The sequence below is a fragment of the Grampus griseus genome (genome assembly GCF_964374135.1).
Source record: "Grampus griseus genome assembly, chromosome: 11".
Classification (NCBI taxonomy): Eukaryota; Metazoa; Chordata; class Mammalia; order Artiodactyla; family Delphinidae; genus Grampus; species Grampus griseus.
In genome coordinates, this window is record NC_139005.1 from 30570062 (window position 1) to 30591417 (window position 21356).

Consider the following 21356-nt stretch of genomic DNA (forward strand, 5'->3'; position numbering starts at 1 on the left):
TATACTACCTAAACCAATCTAGAGATCCAAGGCAATCCCTATCGAACTACCAATGGCATTATTCACAGAACTAGAACAAAAAATTTCACAATTTGTATGGAAAAACAAAAGACACCAAATAGCCAAAGCAATCTTGAGAAAGAAAAACGAAGCTGGAGGAATGAGGCTCCCTGACTTCAGACTATACTACAAAGCTACAGTAATCCAAACAGTATGGTACTGGCACAAAACTAGAACTATAGATCAATGGAACAGGATAGAAAGCCCAGAGATAAACCCATGCACATATGGTCAACTTATCTTTGATAAAGGAGGCAAGAATATAAAATGGAGAAAAGACAGCCTCTTCAATAAGTGGTGCTGGGAAAACTGGAAAGCCAAATGTAAAAGAATGAAATTAGAACACTCCCTAACACCATACACAAAAATAAAATCAAAATGGATTAAAGACCTAAATGTAAGGCCAGACACCATAAAACCCTGAGAGGAAAACATAGGCAGAACACTCTATGCCATAAATCACAGCAAGATCCTTTTTGACTCACCACCTAGAGAAATGGAAATAAAAACAAAAATAAACAAATGGGACCTAATTAAACTTAAAAGCTGTTGCATAGCAAAGGAAACCATAAACATGACAAAAAGACAGCCCTCAGAATGGGAGAAAATATTTGCAAATGAAGCAACTGACAAAGAATTAATCTCCAAAATATACAAGCAGCTAATATAGCTCAACATCGGAAAAAAAACCAACCCCATCCACAAATGGGCAGAAGACCTAAATAGACATTTCTCCAAAGAAGATATAAAGATTGCCAACAAACATATGAAAGAATGCTCACCATCACTAATCATTAGGGAAATGCAAAATCAAAATTACAATGATGTATCACCTTACACCAGTCAGAATGGTCATCATCAAAAAATCTACAAACAGTAAGAGCTGGAGAGGGTGTGTAGAAAAGGGAACCCTCTTGCATTGTTGGTGGGAATGTAAGTTGATACAGCCACTATGGAGAACAGTATGGAGTTCTTTAAAAAACTAAAAATAGAACTACCATACTACCCAGCAATCCCACTACTGGGCATACACCCTGAGAAATCCATAATTCAAAAAGAGTCATGTACCACAATGTTCATTGCAGCACTATTTAGAATAGCCACGACATGGAAGCAATCTAAGTGTCCATTGACAGATGAATGGTTAAAGAAGATGGGCACATATATACAATGGAATATTAGCCATAAAAAGAAATGAAATTGAGTTATATGTAGCAAGGTGGATGGACCTAGAATCTGTCATACAGAGTGAAGTAAGTCAGAAAGAGAAAAACAAGTACCGTATGCTAACACATATATATGGAATCTGAAAAAAAAAAACGTTCTGAGAAACCTAAGGGCAGGACAGGAATAAAGATGCCGATGTAGAGAATGGACTTGAGGACACAGGGAAAGGAAAGGGTAAGCTGGGATGAAGTGCAAGAGTGGTATGGACATATATACACTACCAACTGTAAAATAGATAGGTAGTGGGAAGCAGCCACATAGCACAGGGAGATCAGCTCAGTGCTTTGTGTCCACCTAGAGGAGTGGGATAAGGAAGGTGGAAGGAGACGCAAGAGGGAGGGGATATCGGGATATATGTATACATATAACTGATTCACTTTGTTATACAGCAGAAACTAGCACAACATTGTAAAGAATTATACTCCAATAAAGTTGTTAAAAAAAAGGAAAAAGTACCCCCCCAAAAATAAAAATAGTAATCCTTTAAGAAAAATTAAAATCCTCTCAAAAAGAGTACACAACTTTGATACTTAATACTCCTTGCGAAAGTTCTCCATTTTAGTTAGCTCAAGTGTTCCACATTACAACTCAAATCTTGTTATTAACCCTTTGAGAATGAGGGGAGGCACTTTCTCATTATTATACTTTTCCTTCACTTGATTTTTTAAAAATTTTACTTAAAAAATTTTATTTATTTTATTTATTTATTTTTGGGTGCATTGGGTCTTTGTTGCTGTGTGTGGGCTTTCTCATTGCGGTGGCTTCTCTTGTTGTGGAGCATGGGCTCTAGGCGTGCAGGATTCAGTAGTTGTGGCAGGTGGGCTCAGTAGTTGTGGCTTGCAGGCTCTAGAGGGCAGGCTCAGTAGTTGTAGTGCACGGGCTCAGTTGCTCCACAGCATGTGGAATCTTCCCACACCAGGGCTCAAACCCGTGTCCCCTGCATTGGCAGGTGGATTCTTAACCACTGTGCCACCAGGGAAGCCCTATTTTTACTTTTTATTGAAGTATAGTTGATTTACTATGTTGTGTTGATCATTGCTGTACAGCAAAGTGATTCAGATACACACACACACACACACACACACACACACACACACTTTTTTTCCCCCCCTCAGCCACGCTGCGTGGCATGTGGGATCTTAGTTCCCTGACCAGGGATCGAACCCGCACCCCCTGCATTGGAAGCATGGAGGCTTAACCACTGGACTGCCAGGGAAGTCCCTATACTTTTTTTTTTTTTTTTTTTTTGCGGTACGTGGGCCTCTCACTGTTGTGGCCTCTCCCGTTGCAGAGCACAGGATCCAGACGTGCAGGCCCAGCCGCTCCATGGCATGTGGGATCTTCCCGGACCAGGGCACGAACCTGCGTCCCCTGCATCGGCAGGAGGATTCTTAACCACTGCACCACCAAGGAAGCCCCTATACATTCTTTTTTGATATTCTTTTTCATTATGGTTTATCACAGGATATTGAATATAGTTCTCTGTGCTATATAGTAGGACCTTGTTGTTTATCCATTCTATATATAAAGCTTACATCTGCTAATCCCAACTTCTTACTCCATCCCTCCCCCAGCCCCTCCCCCTTGGCAACTACCAGTCTGTTCTTTCTGTCTGTGAGTCTGTTTCCATTTCATAGAGGAGTTCATTTGTGTGATATTTTAGATTTCACATATAAATGACATCATATGGTATTTGTTTTTCTCTTTCTGACTTACTTCCCTTAGTATGATAATCTCTAGTTGCATCCATGTTGCTGCAAATGGCATTATTTCATTCTTTTTTATGCCTGAGTAGTATTCCACTGCATATATGTACCACATCTTCTTTATCCATTCATCTGTTGATGGGCATTTAGGTTGTTTCCATGTCTTGGCTATTGTGAATAGTGCTGCTATCAACACAGGGGTTCATGTATCTTTTTGAATTATAGTTTTGTCCAGATATATGCCCAGGAGTGGGATTGCTGAATCATATGGTAATTCTATTTTTAGTTTTCTGAGGAACCTCCATACTGTTTTCCACAGTGGCTGCACCAACTTACATTCTCACCAACAGTGCAGGTCCTTCACTGGATTTAGCAGTTCTATTTCATTTTATTTTTTTCTCAATAAATTCTGCTTTTCAACTTGCTCATCTCCCCTCATCTTTCTGTGGAGCACTAAATTCTTTCCACTGTTATAACTTTATTTTTATTCAGTACCACATTATATCCAAAATATTTTAGATACAAAAGTTTCAAGTACTTATTTTAAGTTATAGGTACTTAAAATCTATTTAGGTTAGCATCTTTTATTAATGCCTGTTGTTTTTTCTTACAGAGCTTATCTTATTAACACACTGACACAGTGAGAAATTTATGGTCATACCTTACATTCCATCATATTACATTTCACCAGTTATGCTGGGGATCATATTAGTGAGTATTTATGGATGAGGCTCAAACAGATTCAGGGTAATAGTGGGTAACAGCTAGTCATAAACGTCACACTGTAAAGTTTACTCTTGAATCTCACCAAATCATCTCAAAGTGGTCATTCCAAAATGCACTTCACTAAAAATTCTGAGTTCACAAGTTTTGGTTCATACTTCTTTAGCTTGCCATATTCTTGAACTAACTGTGTCATTATTACAAATACCATGTTATTACACAATATTTTTTCATTAATAAAATCCAGGTATAACACAAAAGTAATACATATTTGTATGATTTAATTTATATGAAATTGTAGAACAGGAGAAGTAATTTATGAGGATAGAAATCAGAACAGAAATTGTCTGCGGAGAGATTTGACTGGAAAGGGGCATGAGAGACTTTCTATGGTGATGGAAACATTCTTTATGTTAATTGGGATATTGGTTACATAATGTATATACATTTGTCAAAAGTCATAGAATTGTATACTTAAATACATTTATGTATTTGGTACATAACTGTTATAATAATAATAACACTAATGATAATACTAATAAATAAACCCTGGCTAGCTATTACATAATAGTACACATAATAGCATACAAAATAAAAAGAGAGATATAGGGAATTCCCTGGCAGTCCAGTGGTTAGGACTCTGTGCTTTCATTGCCACAGGCCTGGGTTCGATCCTTGGTCAGGGAACTAAGATCCTTCAAGCCGTGTGGTGTGGCCAAAAAAAAATAAGAGGGATACAAACTGCAATATACGTATGAAAGTAGTTACATTAAAAAATAGCAACCAACTTTTGTATACCAAAATAGAGAAAAAACTATACCAAAATTTTATGTGTTACAAGTAGTGAGACAACGGATTTTTTCTTATCATATTTTCTACTTTTATAAAATAAACATATAATTATATTTAATAAAGTTGTTTGAATTATTTTTTTAATGATAAATATTTTATGTTATATTCTTACCAAAAAGCCTGAACCTAAATATAATCAAGCTTTTAGCTCTAATTTCCAGTTTACAAGACAAATAGGAGATTGAGGAAAGAGGTAAAGGGATCTCATGAGGAAGGAATCAGACCAATCTACAAAGGACAACATTCTTACAGGACAACTGACCCAGTTTCTTTAACAAGTCAATGGCATAAAAGATGGGGGAAGGGGACAGAGGCAGGGAGAAGAAGAGACTCTTTAAAAAATAATTAAAAGATATATAACAACAAAATTCAGTATATAAAATTTGCTTGGATCTTGGTTTGAACAAACCAAGTATAAAAAAATATTTTTGAGACAATCAGGGAAAATGAATATGAACCAGGTATTAAATGATTTTAAATGATTATTATCAAATTTTTAGTTATGATTATGATATATTATGTAAGAAAATATCCTAATATTTCAGAGATTGATGCCAAAGTATTTAATGAAAAAATTCCATGATTTTGGATTTGCTTTAAAATGCTTCATAAATAAAAAATAGATAAATCAAGTGCTGTATTAAATCAGTGTGATGAGAATATGGGGTTCATCTTACAATTTTCTCTTCTTTGATGAAGTTGTAATGGTTTTTCCATAATAAAAGATTTAAAAAAAATTGGTGGCCAACTTGTTGCTAAGTGTTTAATGAGGCTTACTTGATAATTTTTTTGTGTGTGGTTTTTATCAGCTTTTAAATGTTCCCTATGAAGATATTATTGTTTCCACTGCAGCTTCTTCAAGAGTATGGCATATGCCCCAGCTTATGGTCTATTCAGGCATTCATGTACATAACTCTTGGGCTTTTTTGCCCAAGATAAAAGTATTAAAAGTGAGTAACAACTCAGGTTTTCATTGCCAGAGGCCTAATGTAAAAAAAAAAGGGGGGGGAATTTATTTTTCACAGAAGAATAGGACAAAAAAGAGGAATAAATCAGAAGAGCTTTAATACTTCTTTTCAATGTCTTAGGTTTGGTACCTTGAATTCAAAAGGCTATGAAGCTGGTTGCAAATAGAAAAGTTTTATGAAGAGAAATTTTTTCCTGCATCTCTTTATTTCTGAGTCCATGAAGACTTAGGCTGGCTGGTTCCTTTTTCCATTGGATATGCCTCTGATTTTCAAGGAGGAGAGCACTACTAAGTTTTATAGGCTACTGAGTGGTTAGAAAGTTAATTTAGTTTGAATTTAATAATTTAATTGAGATGTATTACTGAATGTCTACCTCCTGTGTTCACAACAGTATAACAGTGGTTATGTATTCTTCACATTTTAAAATTAATAATAATCCTATTTTCAAACTTAGGACATATAAAAATTTAATTTTTTCATCTAACATTACTCAACAAAAAATTTTTTTTAAATACTTGGAGATTTCTGTCACATTAAAAAAATAACCTAGGAAATTAAAAAACTGTAAATTCTAAGCACTAGTTTTTCAGAAAAATATTTTCAGACTAAAGATGAGGGCACGGAATCCTATTCAAACATTTTTTGGTTACAACAATGGAATAGTCATTACTTGAGTATAATATACTTACCTATGGTAAAACATGCGAGCCATGCCCATTCTTTGCTTTTCCCCTCCTGACAGGACATCTTTCCAGTCCATAACAGCATCCCATCCTTTAAAATATATATAAGTATATATTTTATAAAGCATCTTTTAACTAAAGAGAGCATCTTTTACAGTTTTTATCTAGACAAGTGATTCCTAGCAAGTTTAAGTTATTAACACAAAGAACCTGATATTCCTCAGAAATGCTTGGATAAGCTAGAGAGCCTTATTTTTAAGCATTTTAATTTAGATTTGATATTTTTTACAAGTAATAATTACTTACATTGACAAAGCATCTTCTAAGAATTCCAAATACTGACACTTTGAAAATGTGTTTGTTTCTGAATATCTCCAAAGAGTTGATAGACTTATTTTGGAGGGTGGTGGGAGAAAAGATCAACAGATTTGCATAGGCTTACTGCAAAGTCTACAAAGGGTATGACAGGAGCTAACTTAAATGGTTTCCATCTGACTGGCACTGTATATGAGTTTTCTCATTATATATTTCACAACCTTATTAGGTAGCTATTATTAGTTTTATTTTATAGGTCAATAAGCTGAAATTCATGGAGAAATTGATATATCAAATTTTACACAGCTATATATTAGAGCTAGGATTTATATGCAGATCTATTTATATGCAGGACTTTCTGTTGGCTATTTATTCAAAAAGCAAGCCTTCTATTTTTTAATAAAATAGGTTAGATCAATACATACTGATATAGAAATGTACCTAGAATATTTTTTATATGGAAAACCAAATTGCAGAATTGTGTGTGTATTTGTATACAGTTGACCCTTGAACAACACAGATTGAACTGTGAAATACTTATACAGGTATTTTTTTCAATAGTAAATACTACAGTACTATACAATTTGCAGTTGGTTTAATCCACAAATGCAGAATGGCAGATATGGAGGAAACTTGGTTAAAGACAGCCTACTATAAGTTATATGCAGATTTTTCGATTGCCTGCTAAAACTTTTGAGTTTAGTGGAACAAAGGACATGATTTATATAAATATGTAAAATTAAAGTTTCCTTTGACTCAAATACTTTTCTCTTTCGCCTTCTCAGTTGGCAGGGGGAAAATTTTTTAAGCCCAGAACACTTATCTACTGTATAGCAATCTGAATCTATTTTTCAAATCCTCACTTATGTTTCATAAATGTTATACAATTAAGTCATAGAGAAAATTTTCTTTCTATGATTTTCACTAGAAGAACACATATACATATATAAATTATGATTGCATTTCTGTAAATAAATACACATACACAATCTCTCTGGGAATAGAATTATGAGACATTTACTTTCTAAGCTATACATTTTTATAATATTTGAAAATTTTATTATTTTAAAATTATTTTTATGGTCTTTCTTAATTTTGTAATAAGAAAAAAATGTTACTTAGAAACAAAACCATGGGGCCTATTAGGAAGACAGCCATAGCAAGTATTTTTCTGAAGTGGGAATATCATAAAATGGAGCAGACTAGGCAAAACCTGATTTTCAAAGAGGAAAATGACTGTCAAAACTTCACACACACACACACACACACACAAACACACACACACACACAAACACACACACACACACACACACACACACACACACACACACACGACATTTCCAAATCCCAGAGTATTCAAGGCTTAATTTTTCCATTTGGAAAAAATCCAGGCTCTTTGCTTTCTTTATTCGTCCTCAGCTGAACTTTCATCTTTATTAAAATTTCTAAATAAACTTGGTCAAAGGGAAAGGAAATAAGAAGTAGAGTTTCATTGTTTCTTGTGCCCTGGATTGAAAATAAGACTTTCCCTGTTTCCCAGTGATACTCCCCAGTAGGGACCAGTGTTCATTCTTGGGCAAACTTCCAGGGATTTTCTATCTATTTAAAACCATAATTTTAAATTAGGAAAAAGCAATCTCTAAATGCCATGTGGTTCAAAGTTCTTGCTTCTAGTGAAAACTGTTGAAATAAAATTTTCTCTATGACTTAACTTTATAGCATTTATGAAACATAAGTGAGGATTTGACAAATAGGTTCAGATTGCTACACAGTGGAGAAAAATTCTGGGCTTAAAAAAATATCCCCCCTCAACTGAGAATGCACAAGACAAAAGTATTTGGGTCAAAGGAAGCTTTAATTTTATGTATTTTAAATAAATCATGTCCTTTGTTCCACTAAACCCAAAAGTTTTAGTAGGCAATATTTCATGATCAGAGAACATATAAATCAAAACTCTAAGTCATAATATCATATTTGATGTTGAAATGGTGAGAATAAGTCAGCTAAGAAGTGAACAGTATTCCTGCTTCCTAAAGATGAACAAACTGCTTTAGTTCACGTCTATTCGTTAACACTTCTACTCCTTTCTATTTTGTAATATCTTTGATGGATAAAAACATAGTTTTAAAATCCATCTTTTACTAAAGCAAAGAATATCTCTAAGCAAAGTGTTAGCTAATCTTACTAGAACTTCAGCATGCTTCTTCCAGAGTAAGTGATGTCCTTGCAAATTTAAATGCTTTCCTGCTTTACTTTAAAACAAGTTTCAGGTTTTAAGGACTAGGCAAGTAAAGTGGGTTTCCTTAGCATTTGTTTTTTTATGTGTAAGGATATAGCAAATCTTATTAGTATCTAAGAACCTAAGATAGCATAGCGCAGTGGCATAGCCTAATATAGAATATTGACTTTCACGTCCCATCGGTGTTTGAATCCCTGTCCCACCACTTGCTGAGGGCCCTGGGGAAACTACTAAACTTCTGAATTTCATCTGTAAAAGAGAGTTGATAAAACCCACATCATGAGGCAGTCACAAATATTAAGCAGGATGACACTGTAAATTGCTTAATATGTTATATTCTGCAGAGTAAGTACTCAATAAACCATAACAATTACTATTACATTATTAAGGTTGGAAAATTCTTAAAAACAGTTCCAGAATTTCTTTTGACTTCTAAAAGGATAGAATATCTCATGTTTACTATAAATTTCTATTCAGATTGTTCGATTTCAAACTTACCCAAAATAACTTACCCCAAATTAACAGGCAGTTGTTATTCAGCCACAGTGTTTTAAAACTGGGGAAAAGTTGACCATATGAAACAAAAAGACAACCTGCTTTCCATATTTACAGCACTTATGAATTATGATATTATAAACACAATAAAATAAATAGAATAATGCCTCTTTTGCCTAACTCATTTGCTTATTGTAAGGATCAATAAAATAATACATGTGAACTTTCTATATAAAATATCAAGTACCATCACACAAAGACAAAATATCATGGTATCAATATCAACTAGTTCTATTACCTTTAGCAACTGATTCTTGCACATTTACTATGTGCCACTGTTCTAAATACTTTACATACAGTCTAACTTAATCTTCACAGAATCTTTATAAGGTAGATATTTATCCCCACTTTATAGGTGAGGATACAGAGAACAGAGCTATTTAAGATTTTTTTTCAACATCTTTATTAGAGTATAATTGCTTTACAATGTGTTAGTTTCTGCTGTATAAGAAAGTGAATCAGCTATACGTATACATACATCTCCATATCTCCTCCCTCTTGCGTCTCCCTCCCAGCCTCCCAATCCCACCCCTCTAGGTGGACACAAAGCAGCGAGCTGATCTCACTGGGCTATGTGGCTACTTCCTACTAGCTATCTATTTTACATTTGGTAGTGTATATATGTCCCTGCCACTCTCTAACTTCATTCCCAGCTTACTCTTCCCCCTCCCTGTGGCCTTAAGACCATTCTCTATGTCTGTGTCTTTATTCCTGTCTGGCCCCTAGGTTCTTCAGAACCAATTTTTTTTTTTTTTTTTTGGATTCCATATATATGTGTTAGCATTCGGTATTTGTTTTTCTCTTTCTGACTTACTTCACTATGTATGACAGTTTCTAGGTCTATCCACCTCACTACAAATAACTCAATTTCATTTCTTTTTATGGCTGAGTAATATTCCGTTGTATATATGTGCCACATCTTCTTAATCCATTCATCTGTCGATGGACACTTAGGTTGCTTCCCTGTCCTGGCTATTGTAAATAGTGATGCAATGAACATTGTGGTACATGACTCTTTTTGAATTATGGTTTTCTCAGGGTATATGCCCAGTAGTGGGATTGCTGGGTCATATGGTAGTTCTATTTGTAGATTTTAAAGGAACTTGCATACTGTTCTCCATAGTGGCTGTAACAAGTTACATTCCCACCAACAGTGCAAGAGGGTTCCCTTTTCTCCACACCCTCTCCAGCATTTACTGTTTATAGATATTTTGATGATGGCCATTCTGACCAGTGTGAGGTGATACCTCATTGGAGTTTTGATTTGCATTTCTCTAATGATTAGTGATGTTGAGCATCTATTCATGTGTTTGTTGGCAAACTGTATGTCTTCTTTGGAGAAATGTCTATTTGGGTATTCTGTCCGTTTTTGGATTGGATTGTTTATTTTTGATATTTATTGCATGAGCTGCTTGTATATTTTGGAGATTAATCCTTTGTCACTTGCTTCATTTGCAAATATTTTCCCCCATTCTGAGGGTTGTCTTATCGTCATGTTTATGGTTTCCTTTGCTGTGCAAAAGCTTTTACGTTCCATTAGGTTGCATTTGTTTATTTTTGTTTTTATTTCCATTTCTCTAGGAGGTAGGTCAAAAAAACCTTGCTGTGATTTATGTCATAGAGTGTTCTGCCTATGTTTTCCTCTCAGAGTTTCATAGTGTCTGGCCTTACATTTAGGTCTTTAATCCATTTTGATTGTATTTTTGTGTATGGTGTTAGGAGAGTTCTAAATTCATTCTTTTACATGTAACTGTCCAGCATTCCCAGCACCACTTATTGAAGAGGCTGTCTTTTCTCCATTAGATATTCTTGCCTCCTTTATCAAAGATAAGGTGACCATATGAGTGTGGGTTTATCTCTGGGCTTTCTATCCTGTTCCGTTAATCCATATTTCTATTTTTCTGCCAGCACCATACTATATTGATTACTGTAGCTTTGTAGTATAGTCTGAAATCAGGGAGCCTGATTCCTCCAGCTCCATTTTTCTTTCTCAAGATTGCTTTGGCTATTAGGGATCTTTTATGGTTCCATAAAATTGTGAATTTTTAAATTCTAGTTCTGTAAAAAATGCCGTTGGTAATTTGATAGGGATTGCATTGAATCTGTAGATTGCTTTGGGTAGTATAGTCATTTTCACAATGTTGGCTCTTCCAAACCAAGAACATGGTGTATCTCTCTGCCTGTTTGTATCATCTTTAACTTTTTTCCTTATTGTGTTACAGTTTTCTGCATACAGGTCTTTACCTAGGTTTATTCCTAGGTATTTTATTCTTTTTGTTGCAATGGTAAAAGGGAGTGTTTCCTTAATTTCTCTTTCAGATTTTTCATCATTAGTGTATAGGAATGCAAGAGATTTCTGTGCATTAATTTTGTATCCTGGTACTTTACCAAATTCATTGATTAGCTCTAGTAGTTTTCTGGTAGCATCTTTAGGATTCTCTCTATATAGTATCATGTCATCTGCAAACAGTGACAGCTTTACTTCTTCTTTTCCGATTTGTATTCCTTTTATTTCTTTTTCTTCTCTGATTGCTGTAGCTAAAACTTCTAAAACTATTCTGAATAATAGTGATGAGAGTGGGCAACCTTGTCTTGTTCCTGATCTTAGTGCAAATGGTTTCAGTTTTTCACCATTGAGAACAATGTTGGCTGTGGGTCTGTCATATATGGCCTTTATTATGTTGAGGTAAGTTCCCTCTATGTCTACTTTCTGAGGGTTTTTATCATAAATGGGTGTTGAATTTTGTCAAAAGCTTTTTCTGCATCTATTGAGATGACCATATGGTTTTTCTCCTTCAATTTGTTAATATGGTGTATCACACTGATTAATTGCATATATTGAAGAATCCTTGCTTTCCTGGGATAAACCCCACTTGATCATGGTGTATGATCCTTTTAATGTGCTGTAGGATTCTGTTTGCTAGTATTTTGCTGAGAATTTTGCATCTATGTTTATCAGTGATATTGGCCTGTAGTTTTCTTTCTTTGTGACATCTTTGTCTGGTTTTGGTATCAGGGTGATGGTGTCCTCCTAGAATGAGTTTCGAGTGTTCCTCCCTCTGCTATATTCTGGAAAAGTTTGAGAAGGATGGGTGTTAGCTCTTTCGTAAATGTTTGATAGAATTCACCTGTAAAGCCATCTGGTCCTGGCCTTTTGTTTGTTGGAAGATTTTTTTAAATTTTATTTTATTTATTTTTTTATATAGCAGGTTCTTATCATTTTTCTATTTTATACATATTAATGTATATATGTCAATCCCAATCTCCCAATTCATCACAACATCCCTACCCACCTCTTTCTCCCTGTGGTGTCCATACATGTTGGAAGATATTTAATTACAATTTCAATTTCAGTGCTTGTGATTGGTCTGTTTATATTTTCTATTTCTTTCTAGTTCAGTCTTGAAAGGTTGTGCTTTTCTAAGAATTTGTCCATTACTTTCAGGTTGTCCATTTTATTGGCATATAGTTGCTTGTAGTAATCTCTCCTGATCCTTTGTATTTCTGCAGTGTCAGTTGTTACTTCTCTTTTTTCATTTCCAATTCTGTTGACCTGAGTCTTATCCCTCTTTTTCTTGATGAGTCTGGCTAATGGTTTATCAGTTTTGTTTATCTTCTCCAAGAACCAGCTCTTAGTTTTATTGATCTTTGCGACTGTTTCCTTCATTTCCTTTTCACTTATTTCTGATCTGATGTGTATGATTTCTTTCCTTCTGCTAACTTGGGGTTTTTTTGTTCTTCTTTCTCTAATTTCTTTAGGTGTAAGGTTAGGTTGTTTATTTGAGATGTTTCTTGTTTCTTGAGGTAGGATTGTATTGCTATAAATTTCCCTCTTAGAACTGCTTTTGCTGCAGCCCATAGCTTTTGGGCCATCGTGTTTTCATTGTCATTTGTTTCTCAGTATTTTTTGATTTCCTCTTTGATTTCTTCAGTGATCTCTTGGTTATTTAGTAGTGCATTGTTTCGCCTCCATATGTTTGTATTTTTGACAGTTTTTTTCCTGTAACTGATATCTAGTCTCATAGCATTGTGGTCCGAAAAAATATTTGCTATGATTTCAATTTTCTTAAATTTACAAAGGCTTGATTTGTGACCCAATATATGATCTATCCTGGAGAATGTTCCATAGCACTTGAGGAGAAAGTGTATTCTGTTGTTTTGGATGGAATCCTATAAATATCAATTAAGTCCATCTTCTTTAATATGTCCTTTAAAGCTTATGTTTCCTTACTTATTTTCATTTTGGATGATCTGTCCAAAGGTGAAAGTGGGGTGTCAAAGTCCCCTACTAGTATTGTGTTACTGTCAATTTCCCCTTTTATTGCTGTTAGCATTTGCCTATATATTGAGGTGCTCCTATGTTGGGTACATTAATATTTACAATCATTGTATTCTTCTTGGATTGATCCCTTGATCATTATGTAGTGTCCTTCTTTGTCTCGTCTTTATTTTAAAGTCTTTTTTGTCTGTTACGAGAGTTGCCACTCCAGCTTTCTTTCGATTTCCATTTGCATGGAATATCTCTTTCCATCCCCTCAGTGTCAGTCTGTATGTGTCCCTAGGTCTCAAGTGGGTCTGTTGTACATAGCATATATACGGGTTTTGTTTCTGTTTCCATTCAACCTATCTATGTCTTTTGATTGGAGGATTTAATCCATTTACATTTAAGGTAGTTATCGATATGTATGTTCCTATTACCACTTTCTTAATTGTTTTGGGTTGGTTTTTGTAGGTCTTTTCCTTCTTTTGTGTTTCCTGCCTAGAAAATTTCCTTTAGCATTTGTTGTATAGCTGGTTTGGTGGTGCTGAATTCTCTTAGCTTTTGCTTGTCTGTAAAGCTTTTAATTCCTCTGTTGAATCTGAATGAGATCCATGCTGGGTAAAGTAATCTTGGTTGTAGGTTTTTCCCTTTCATCACTTTAAATATGTCCTGCCACTGCCTTCTGGCTTGCAGAGTTTATGCTGAAAGATCAGCTGTTAACCTTATGGGGATTCCCTTGTAATCTGTTGCTTTTCCCTTGCTTCTTTTAATAGTTTTTATTTGCATTTAATTTTTGATAGTTTGATTAATATGTATCTTGGCATGTTTCTCATTGGATTTATCCTGTATGGGACTCTCTGCACTTCCTGGACTTGATTGACAATTTCCTTTCCCATATTAGGGAAGTTTTCAACTATAATCTCTTCAAATATTTTCTGTCTCTTTTTCTCTTCTTCTTCTGGGACCCCTATAATTAGAATGCTGGTGTGTTTAACCTTGTCCCAGAGGTCTCTGATACTGTCCTCAATTCTTTTCATTCTTTTTCTTTATTCTGGTTAGCAGTCGTTATTTGCACTATTTTATATTCCAGGTCGCTTATCCGTTATTCTATCTCAGTTATTCTGCTATTTATTCCTTCTAGAGAATTTTTGATTTCATTTATTGTGTTGTTCGTCATTGTTTGTTCGCTCTTTAGTTCTTCTAGGTCCTTGTTAAACGTTTCTTGTATTTTCTCCATTCTATTTCCAAGATTTTGGATCATCTTTACTGTCATTACTCTGAATTCTTTTTTAGGTACACTCCATATTTCCTCTTCATTTGTTTGTTCTGGTGGGTTTTTTACCTTGCTCCTTCATCTGCTGCATATTTCTCTGTCTTCTCATTTTGCTTAACTTACTGTGTTTGGGGTCTCCTTTTCACAGGCTGCTGGTTCATAGTTCCTGTTGCTTTTTATTGTCTTCCCCCAGTGGCTAAGGTTGGTTCAGTGGGTTGTGTAGGCTTCCTGGTGGAGGGGACTGGTGCCTGTGTTCTGGTGGATGAGGCTGCATCTTGTCTTTCTGGTGGGCAGGCCTGCGTCCAGTGGTGTGCTTTGGGGTGCCTGTGAACTTATGATTTTAGGCAGCCTCTCTGCTAATGGGTGGGATTATGTTCCTGTCTTGCTAGTTATTTGGCATGTGGTGTCCAGCACTGGAGCTTGCTGGTCCTTGAGTAGAGCTGAGTCTTAGCGTTTATATGGAGATCTCTGGGAGTGCTTTCACTGACTGATATTACATGGGGCCGGGAGGTCTCTGGTGGTCCAATGTCCTGAACTCGGCTCTCCCAGCTCAGAGGCTCAGGCCTGACACCCAAGCGGCACACTGAGACCCTGTCAGCCACACAGCTAGGTACGTGGGGAGTTTCTTGCCTTTTTGGAAGCCTGAGGTCTTCTGCCAGCATTCAGTAGGTGTTCTGTAGGAGTTGTTCCACATGTAGATGTATTTTTGATGTATTTGTGGGGAAGAAGGTGACCTCCATGTCTTACTCCTCCACCATCTTGAAGGTCCCCCAGCTATTTAAGACTTGATTCTAGAACTCTGACTTTGAAGCTTACATTCTTAACTACTGTAGTATGCTGCTTCTTTTGATAATGTAAATGGGCTAAAAAGTAAAACATAAAACCCATGCAAAATTTAACCTAGAATTCTAGCTTGCTACTTCATTAGTTTTTCTAGGCTATCAAATTATATTTTTATCAAGTTATTTGAAAGTAATTCTGTGTTTTTGAAAGTAATTCTTTTTTGAGCTAATATGTATAACTGTTATTCCTACTCTTTCAAAAGTATGTTTTATGTTGAAATACTACAGTACAGAAGTTTCTATATTTTATCTAATTCTCTGTGTGTTGCTTTAGAGGAAAAAAAAATGTATTGGTAAGACTGTGGTTCTGAAAATAAATAAGTTTGTGATACCTACTTCTCAAATTATTACATTTAATATAAGCCGAGAGCTTGACAGGAGAATATTTCTGTCATGAACTTTACATACATTTAGATTGACTATGGCCTCAGGGACACATGTACATTAAAATATGACCAAAAAAAAAAAAACTGTTTTCAAATGCTAGCAGCAGACTTAGTAAAAAGCTTAGTGTGCTGCATGAAATATAACATAAGCAGAAAAGAGCATGTCAAGAATGGAAAAGCAACAAAAGCTGTAAACTCCATCTTTACTTGTGTGCTTATGTTCCAACAACAGCATACATTCAAATTAAACCCAAGTTTTCTTTTTAAAAATTAATTTAAATACATGAAAAAAACACAAATTATAGACTTTACCTCCTTCTCTTTGAACTATATGATAGAGGTGAACATTATGTAGAATACAATCTAGATCGTGGTCTGTATAGCCTTTATCATGCATGTCATCCACTGAATCTGGATAAATGACTTGATCCCGAAGACTTCCAAGAGACATGTACGGCCTGTAAAACACCAAGAACACAAGAATCTTAGTACAAAATCAGTTTAGTTTACTCAATGTGACATCCTCGTGGTCTGAAAACTCCAGAGCAGACTTTAAATACCATATTTCTAGGATTATATTTATTACCTGGTGATGAGTATTTCTCTCTCAGGCGTGGCAGGATAAAACACTGTTATATTCATGTAAAAACATATAGAGACATAGCCACACGAAAAGTTTCTACAAGAAATACTTGTATGTTTTCAGCATAGAAATACATACTTGTTCTGTTGTATTTTATAAATGTTGCTTCTGTATTTCATCTAAAACTATTTGCGTTAAACATAAAATCTGAGGTTTTGACCCAGCAATGTGAACAAACAAAACTTAAAAAGTATCATTCAAAATAAGAGAAATGCAAATTAAAACTATACTGAGTTTCTTACTTATCACATTGGCAGAAGTTCAAAAGTTTGACAACTCACTCAATTGGCAAGCCTATGGAGACACAAGGTATTTTCATACAATGTGAAAATGCAAAATGGTACAACCCTTTGGAGAGGATTCTACAAACCAATATATCATGTGGTCTTTGACCCACTTCTAGGAATTTATTTTAAAGATATACTTCCAAAAATACACCACCATCAACAAAAAAATGTGCAAAGTTATCCATTACAGCATTCTTTGTTATTGCAAAATATTGAGAACAACCTAAATGTGCATACAAAGGAGACTGACTGAATAAACTATAGAACCTGCACTATGCAGCTATAAAACAGGATGTGGAAGATCTCTATGAATTGATATAGGGTGATTTACATAATATATTGTTAAGTTGAAAAGCAAAGTGCAAAGTAGATATATAGTTGGGTTTCTCAACAGTGGTATTATGGAGTTATTAAATCAGATAATTCTTTGTCACTGAGGTATATCCTGTGTATTATAGGATGTTTAGTGGAACACTTGATCTCTACGCACCAGATGCTACTAGCATCCACTGCAGCAGTGACAAAAAAAAAAGTCTCCAAATATTATTTTGTCCCTTTAGGGGACAAAACCATCCCCATTTGATAGAACCACTAATATGTAGTATACCACTTCTATGTAAAATGAAAGCAAAATAAGAAAATATACATCTGTCTGCTTATATTTACAAAAGGAAACAGTAAACCAGAAACTAATGAAATCAGTTACCTATAGGAGATGGGAGGAACAAGGCAGAATAGATAAGGGAGGGAAAAGACCTCTTTAAGGATACTTTCTATATAGTTTTTACTCTTAGAATCATGTTAAAGTGTTATTATTTTTTTTAATTTAACCAGTAAAATGAAGGAATAAACCCTAAAATTGAGTACAAACAGAAACAAATGAACTGAAAAGTATATCAAATGAATAACATAACCACATAAAATGGGGAGGAGGGACTGATCCAAGTAACTTTCAAATTTGGTTACATAATTTCAGTTGAAAACCCTAAAGAAACCTTAAAACTAATTGTTCATGTTTCTTGTTGCTATAGGCTAGCAATTCTGAAACTATGTTGTAGGATTGATCAAATAAGTAAACATTTTAATAACGTTAGGAGGTAAGGTTCTCGCCGTGGAAGAAGGAAGATACAAATATGAAATGTGGGAAGGTGAGAAAAATATTCTGTAACGTTTAATTTGAATTAGAATATCAGCATGAATTCATAATTTTTTGAACAAAAATCTATTTCCTCGTTCTGTGTACATTTGCTGCATCCTGATACTACCCTTTGAGAAGATCACAACAGCATTTAGGAAGTATACAGGGTTGAATTGTGGACCTCAAAGATATGTCCAAGTCCTAACCCGTATTATTTGTGAATGTGACCTTATTTAGGAAAAGAAAAGGTGTTTGCAGATGTAATTAAGTTAAGGATCTTGAGATAAGATTATCCTGGATTAACCAGATGGGTCTTAAATCCAATAAATACCTTTAAAGAAGAGGAAAAACACAGGGAGGAAAGTCATGTGAAGACAGAGGCAGAGATTGGAGTTATGCTGTCACAAGCCTGGCACCACTGGAAGCTGGAAGAGGTAAGAAAAAATTCTCCCCTTGAGCTTCCAGAAGGAGGGTGGCCCTGCCAACACCTTGATTTTGGACTCCTGGCCTCTAGATCTGTGAGAAAATAAATTTCTGTTGCTTCAGACCAGCAAGTTTTTGGTTTCAGTAGATCTTGAAAACTAATGCAGGTAGTATTATTGCAAAAAAATGTGTAAACTGTATTGTTTCATTAGGAAGCTATCAGATAAACCCAAATTGTGGGATTTTATGAATATACAACAACAACAACAGTCCTGCACTCATTACAAATATCAATGTCATAAAAAACAAAGAAAGGCTAAGGAATTCTTTCACATTAAAAGAAACTAGAGCAACATGGCAACTAAAATACAATGTATGATGATGGACTGAGAAAAACAAGTTATTATAAAGAATAGTATTATGACAATTGGCAAACTTTGAACGTGGAAAGTTGTTGGAGGAGGTAATCAAGAGGACTTCACTGACAGTTGACCTCTGAGCTGGACCCAGGCAATCTGACGCTCCAACCCTCTTCCCTGACCTTGGAATGTATGCTCAACCCACAGTTCCCACAGCTGTCAACTATTTTCAAGGACACAGACTTGAGGGAGCAATGTGGTGTTGAGACCATATGGATGGTATACATGACCGAACCCCATGAAGGCTTCTATATAAACTTTTAAGATTCTGGTGGATAGAAGTGGAGAGGCTCATCTTGAGGCTGCCCATGACAAGCCTCAAATGTAAATTTCCTTGCTTATTAAACCTGCCATCCACCAATCTGGAGTGGTCTGCCTCTTTCTTCTGTCTCTTCTTGCCCACTGTGTACAAGGGCTGGTTTGAGAACCAACAAAAGTATGTTCAGATAATATTATATCAGTGTTAATTTTCATAAATTTGATCATCATACTATGTCTATATTAGAGACTATTCTTGCTCTCTGAAAATACTGTTCCTCATTGAGCAACATGGGTTTGAATTGCATGGGTCCACTTATACATGGTTTTTTTAAAATAGGAAATATTATAGTACTTTACAATCTGTGGTTGGTTGAATCTGCAGATGTGGAACAGTAGATATAAAGGGCCGACTATAAATTATACATAAAGGGCCGACTATAAATTATACATGGATTTTCAACTGTGCTGGGGTCAGCGCCTCTAACCTCTGCATTGCTCAAGTGTCAACTGTACACCCTAAAGAAGTTGGGGGTGAAGATTTATTTATAGCAACTTAAAAAAAATGTGTGTGTGTGTGTGTGTGTGTGTGTACAGAGAGAGAGAATTAAAGGTTTTAAATACAAACTGTGTTTGTAGATCAATTCTCTACCTATTTTCCCATAACATGCAAATGATTTAGTTGAAGCACAAAAATTTATTTTATAACAGATTTAACAAATATTTGAAAATCAAAATATTTATATTTCAATTATACATATATGCATTCATGTAATAAGATTTTCAATGGAGTCTTTGCAAATATAAGGAATCTCTAGTCATATTTTTTAAATTGAGGTATAATTCACATTATAAAATTTACCCTTTTAAAGTGTAAAATTCAATGATTTTCAGTATATTTACAAGCTCGTGTAAATATCACCAGTATCTAATTCCAGAACATTTTCTTCACCCCCAAAAGAAACTCCATACCTAAGAGCAGGCACTCCTAGTTCTTCCCTCCTCCCAACAGCTGGCAATCACTAATCTACTTTCTGTATCTGTGGATTTGCCTATTCTGGAAATTTCACATATTTTCATATGTATGGAATCACACAATATGTGGTCTTCTTTCTATCAGCATAATATCTTCAGGTTCACACATGTTGTAGCATGTAGCAGTATTTCATTCCTTTTAATATCTGAATTAAATTCCATATTTTGTTAATCTGGATATTTCAGTTGTTTCCACTATTTGGCTATTATGAATAGTGGGCATACACCTAGTAGTGGGGCATATGGTAACTCTGTTTAACTTTTTGAGGAACTGACCAATTGTTTTCCCAAGTGGCTGCACCTTTCTAGTCACTTTTCTTCTACCATATTCCATATGTGTTCTCCTGCTCTCTGATTTTTTTCCCTCTCCAGTCTAACCATATATTTTTTAAAAACAGAATTAGGACAAAAAGTTATTTGTTTATTTCCATCACTTTAAGCATTTATATAATGTGATGTTATCTTAAATTAATATCTGGTAATAATAACAGTAGCATAAAATAGATACTGACCATCAGGGCCAGTGAACAAATTTTTAGTTGGTATCCTGAGACTACTAAGAAGAAATACAAGGAAATATTAGGAGTCAGTACTTTAGCTAACTTACAAAGTGATGCCAGTTCCAACTTAATGTAAATCAGAAGTATAGACAGCCTTAGCATAAACCCCAAATATAATTCAATCCACAGAACAGCCATGACACAATACATAACTGAGACTGCAATGATTAAAATACATCTGAACATTCACTTCAATGGTGTTTCTACAGGATTCTACCATAAGACTTGATTAACTGGAAATATTTGATAAAATTGTATTTTATATCTACATTTTGGGGAAGACAGTATAGAGTCATGGTTGTGATAATAGGCTTTGGGGAGATGGTTCTGGAGTCCCAATCTCACCATTTACTAGCAATGTGACCCAAATTCTGAGCTATAGTTACGTCATTTGTAAAGTAACTCACTTTATTGCATTTGTTATGAGGATTAAATGAAGCAGTAGGTTTTTATAAAGCAATGTAGAGCACTTAGTACAGCACTACAGGCACATAGTAGGCATT

At 34.9% G+C, this 21356-nt stretch overlaps 1 protein-coding gene across 5 annotated transcripts in view; it reads right to left on the reverse strand.

The window, feature by feature from the left end:
- ABCD2 (ATP binding cassette subfamily D member 2) overlaps nt 1–21356 on the reverse strand; it is a 76822-nt gene that overhangs the window by 12486 nt on the left and 42980 nt on the right. For all 5 annotated transcript variants that reach the window (XM_082666535.1, XM_082666532.1, XM_082666534.1 and 2 more), the window contains 2 exons: nt 16403–16548; nt 6226–6310 (listed from right to left, as the gene is read on the reverse strand). In XM_082666535.1, the coding sequence (XP_082522661.1) occupies nt 6226–6310; nt 16403–16548 (231 nt within the window). The remainder of the gene's footprint in view (nt 1–6225; nt 6311–16402; nt 16549–21356) is intronic.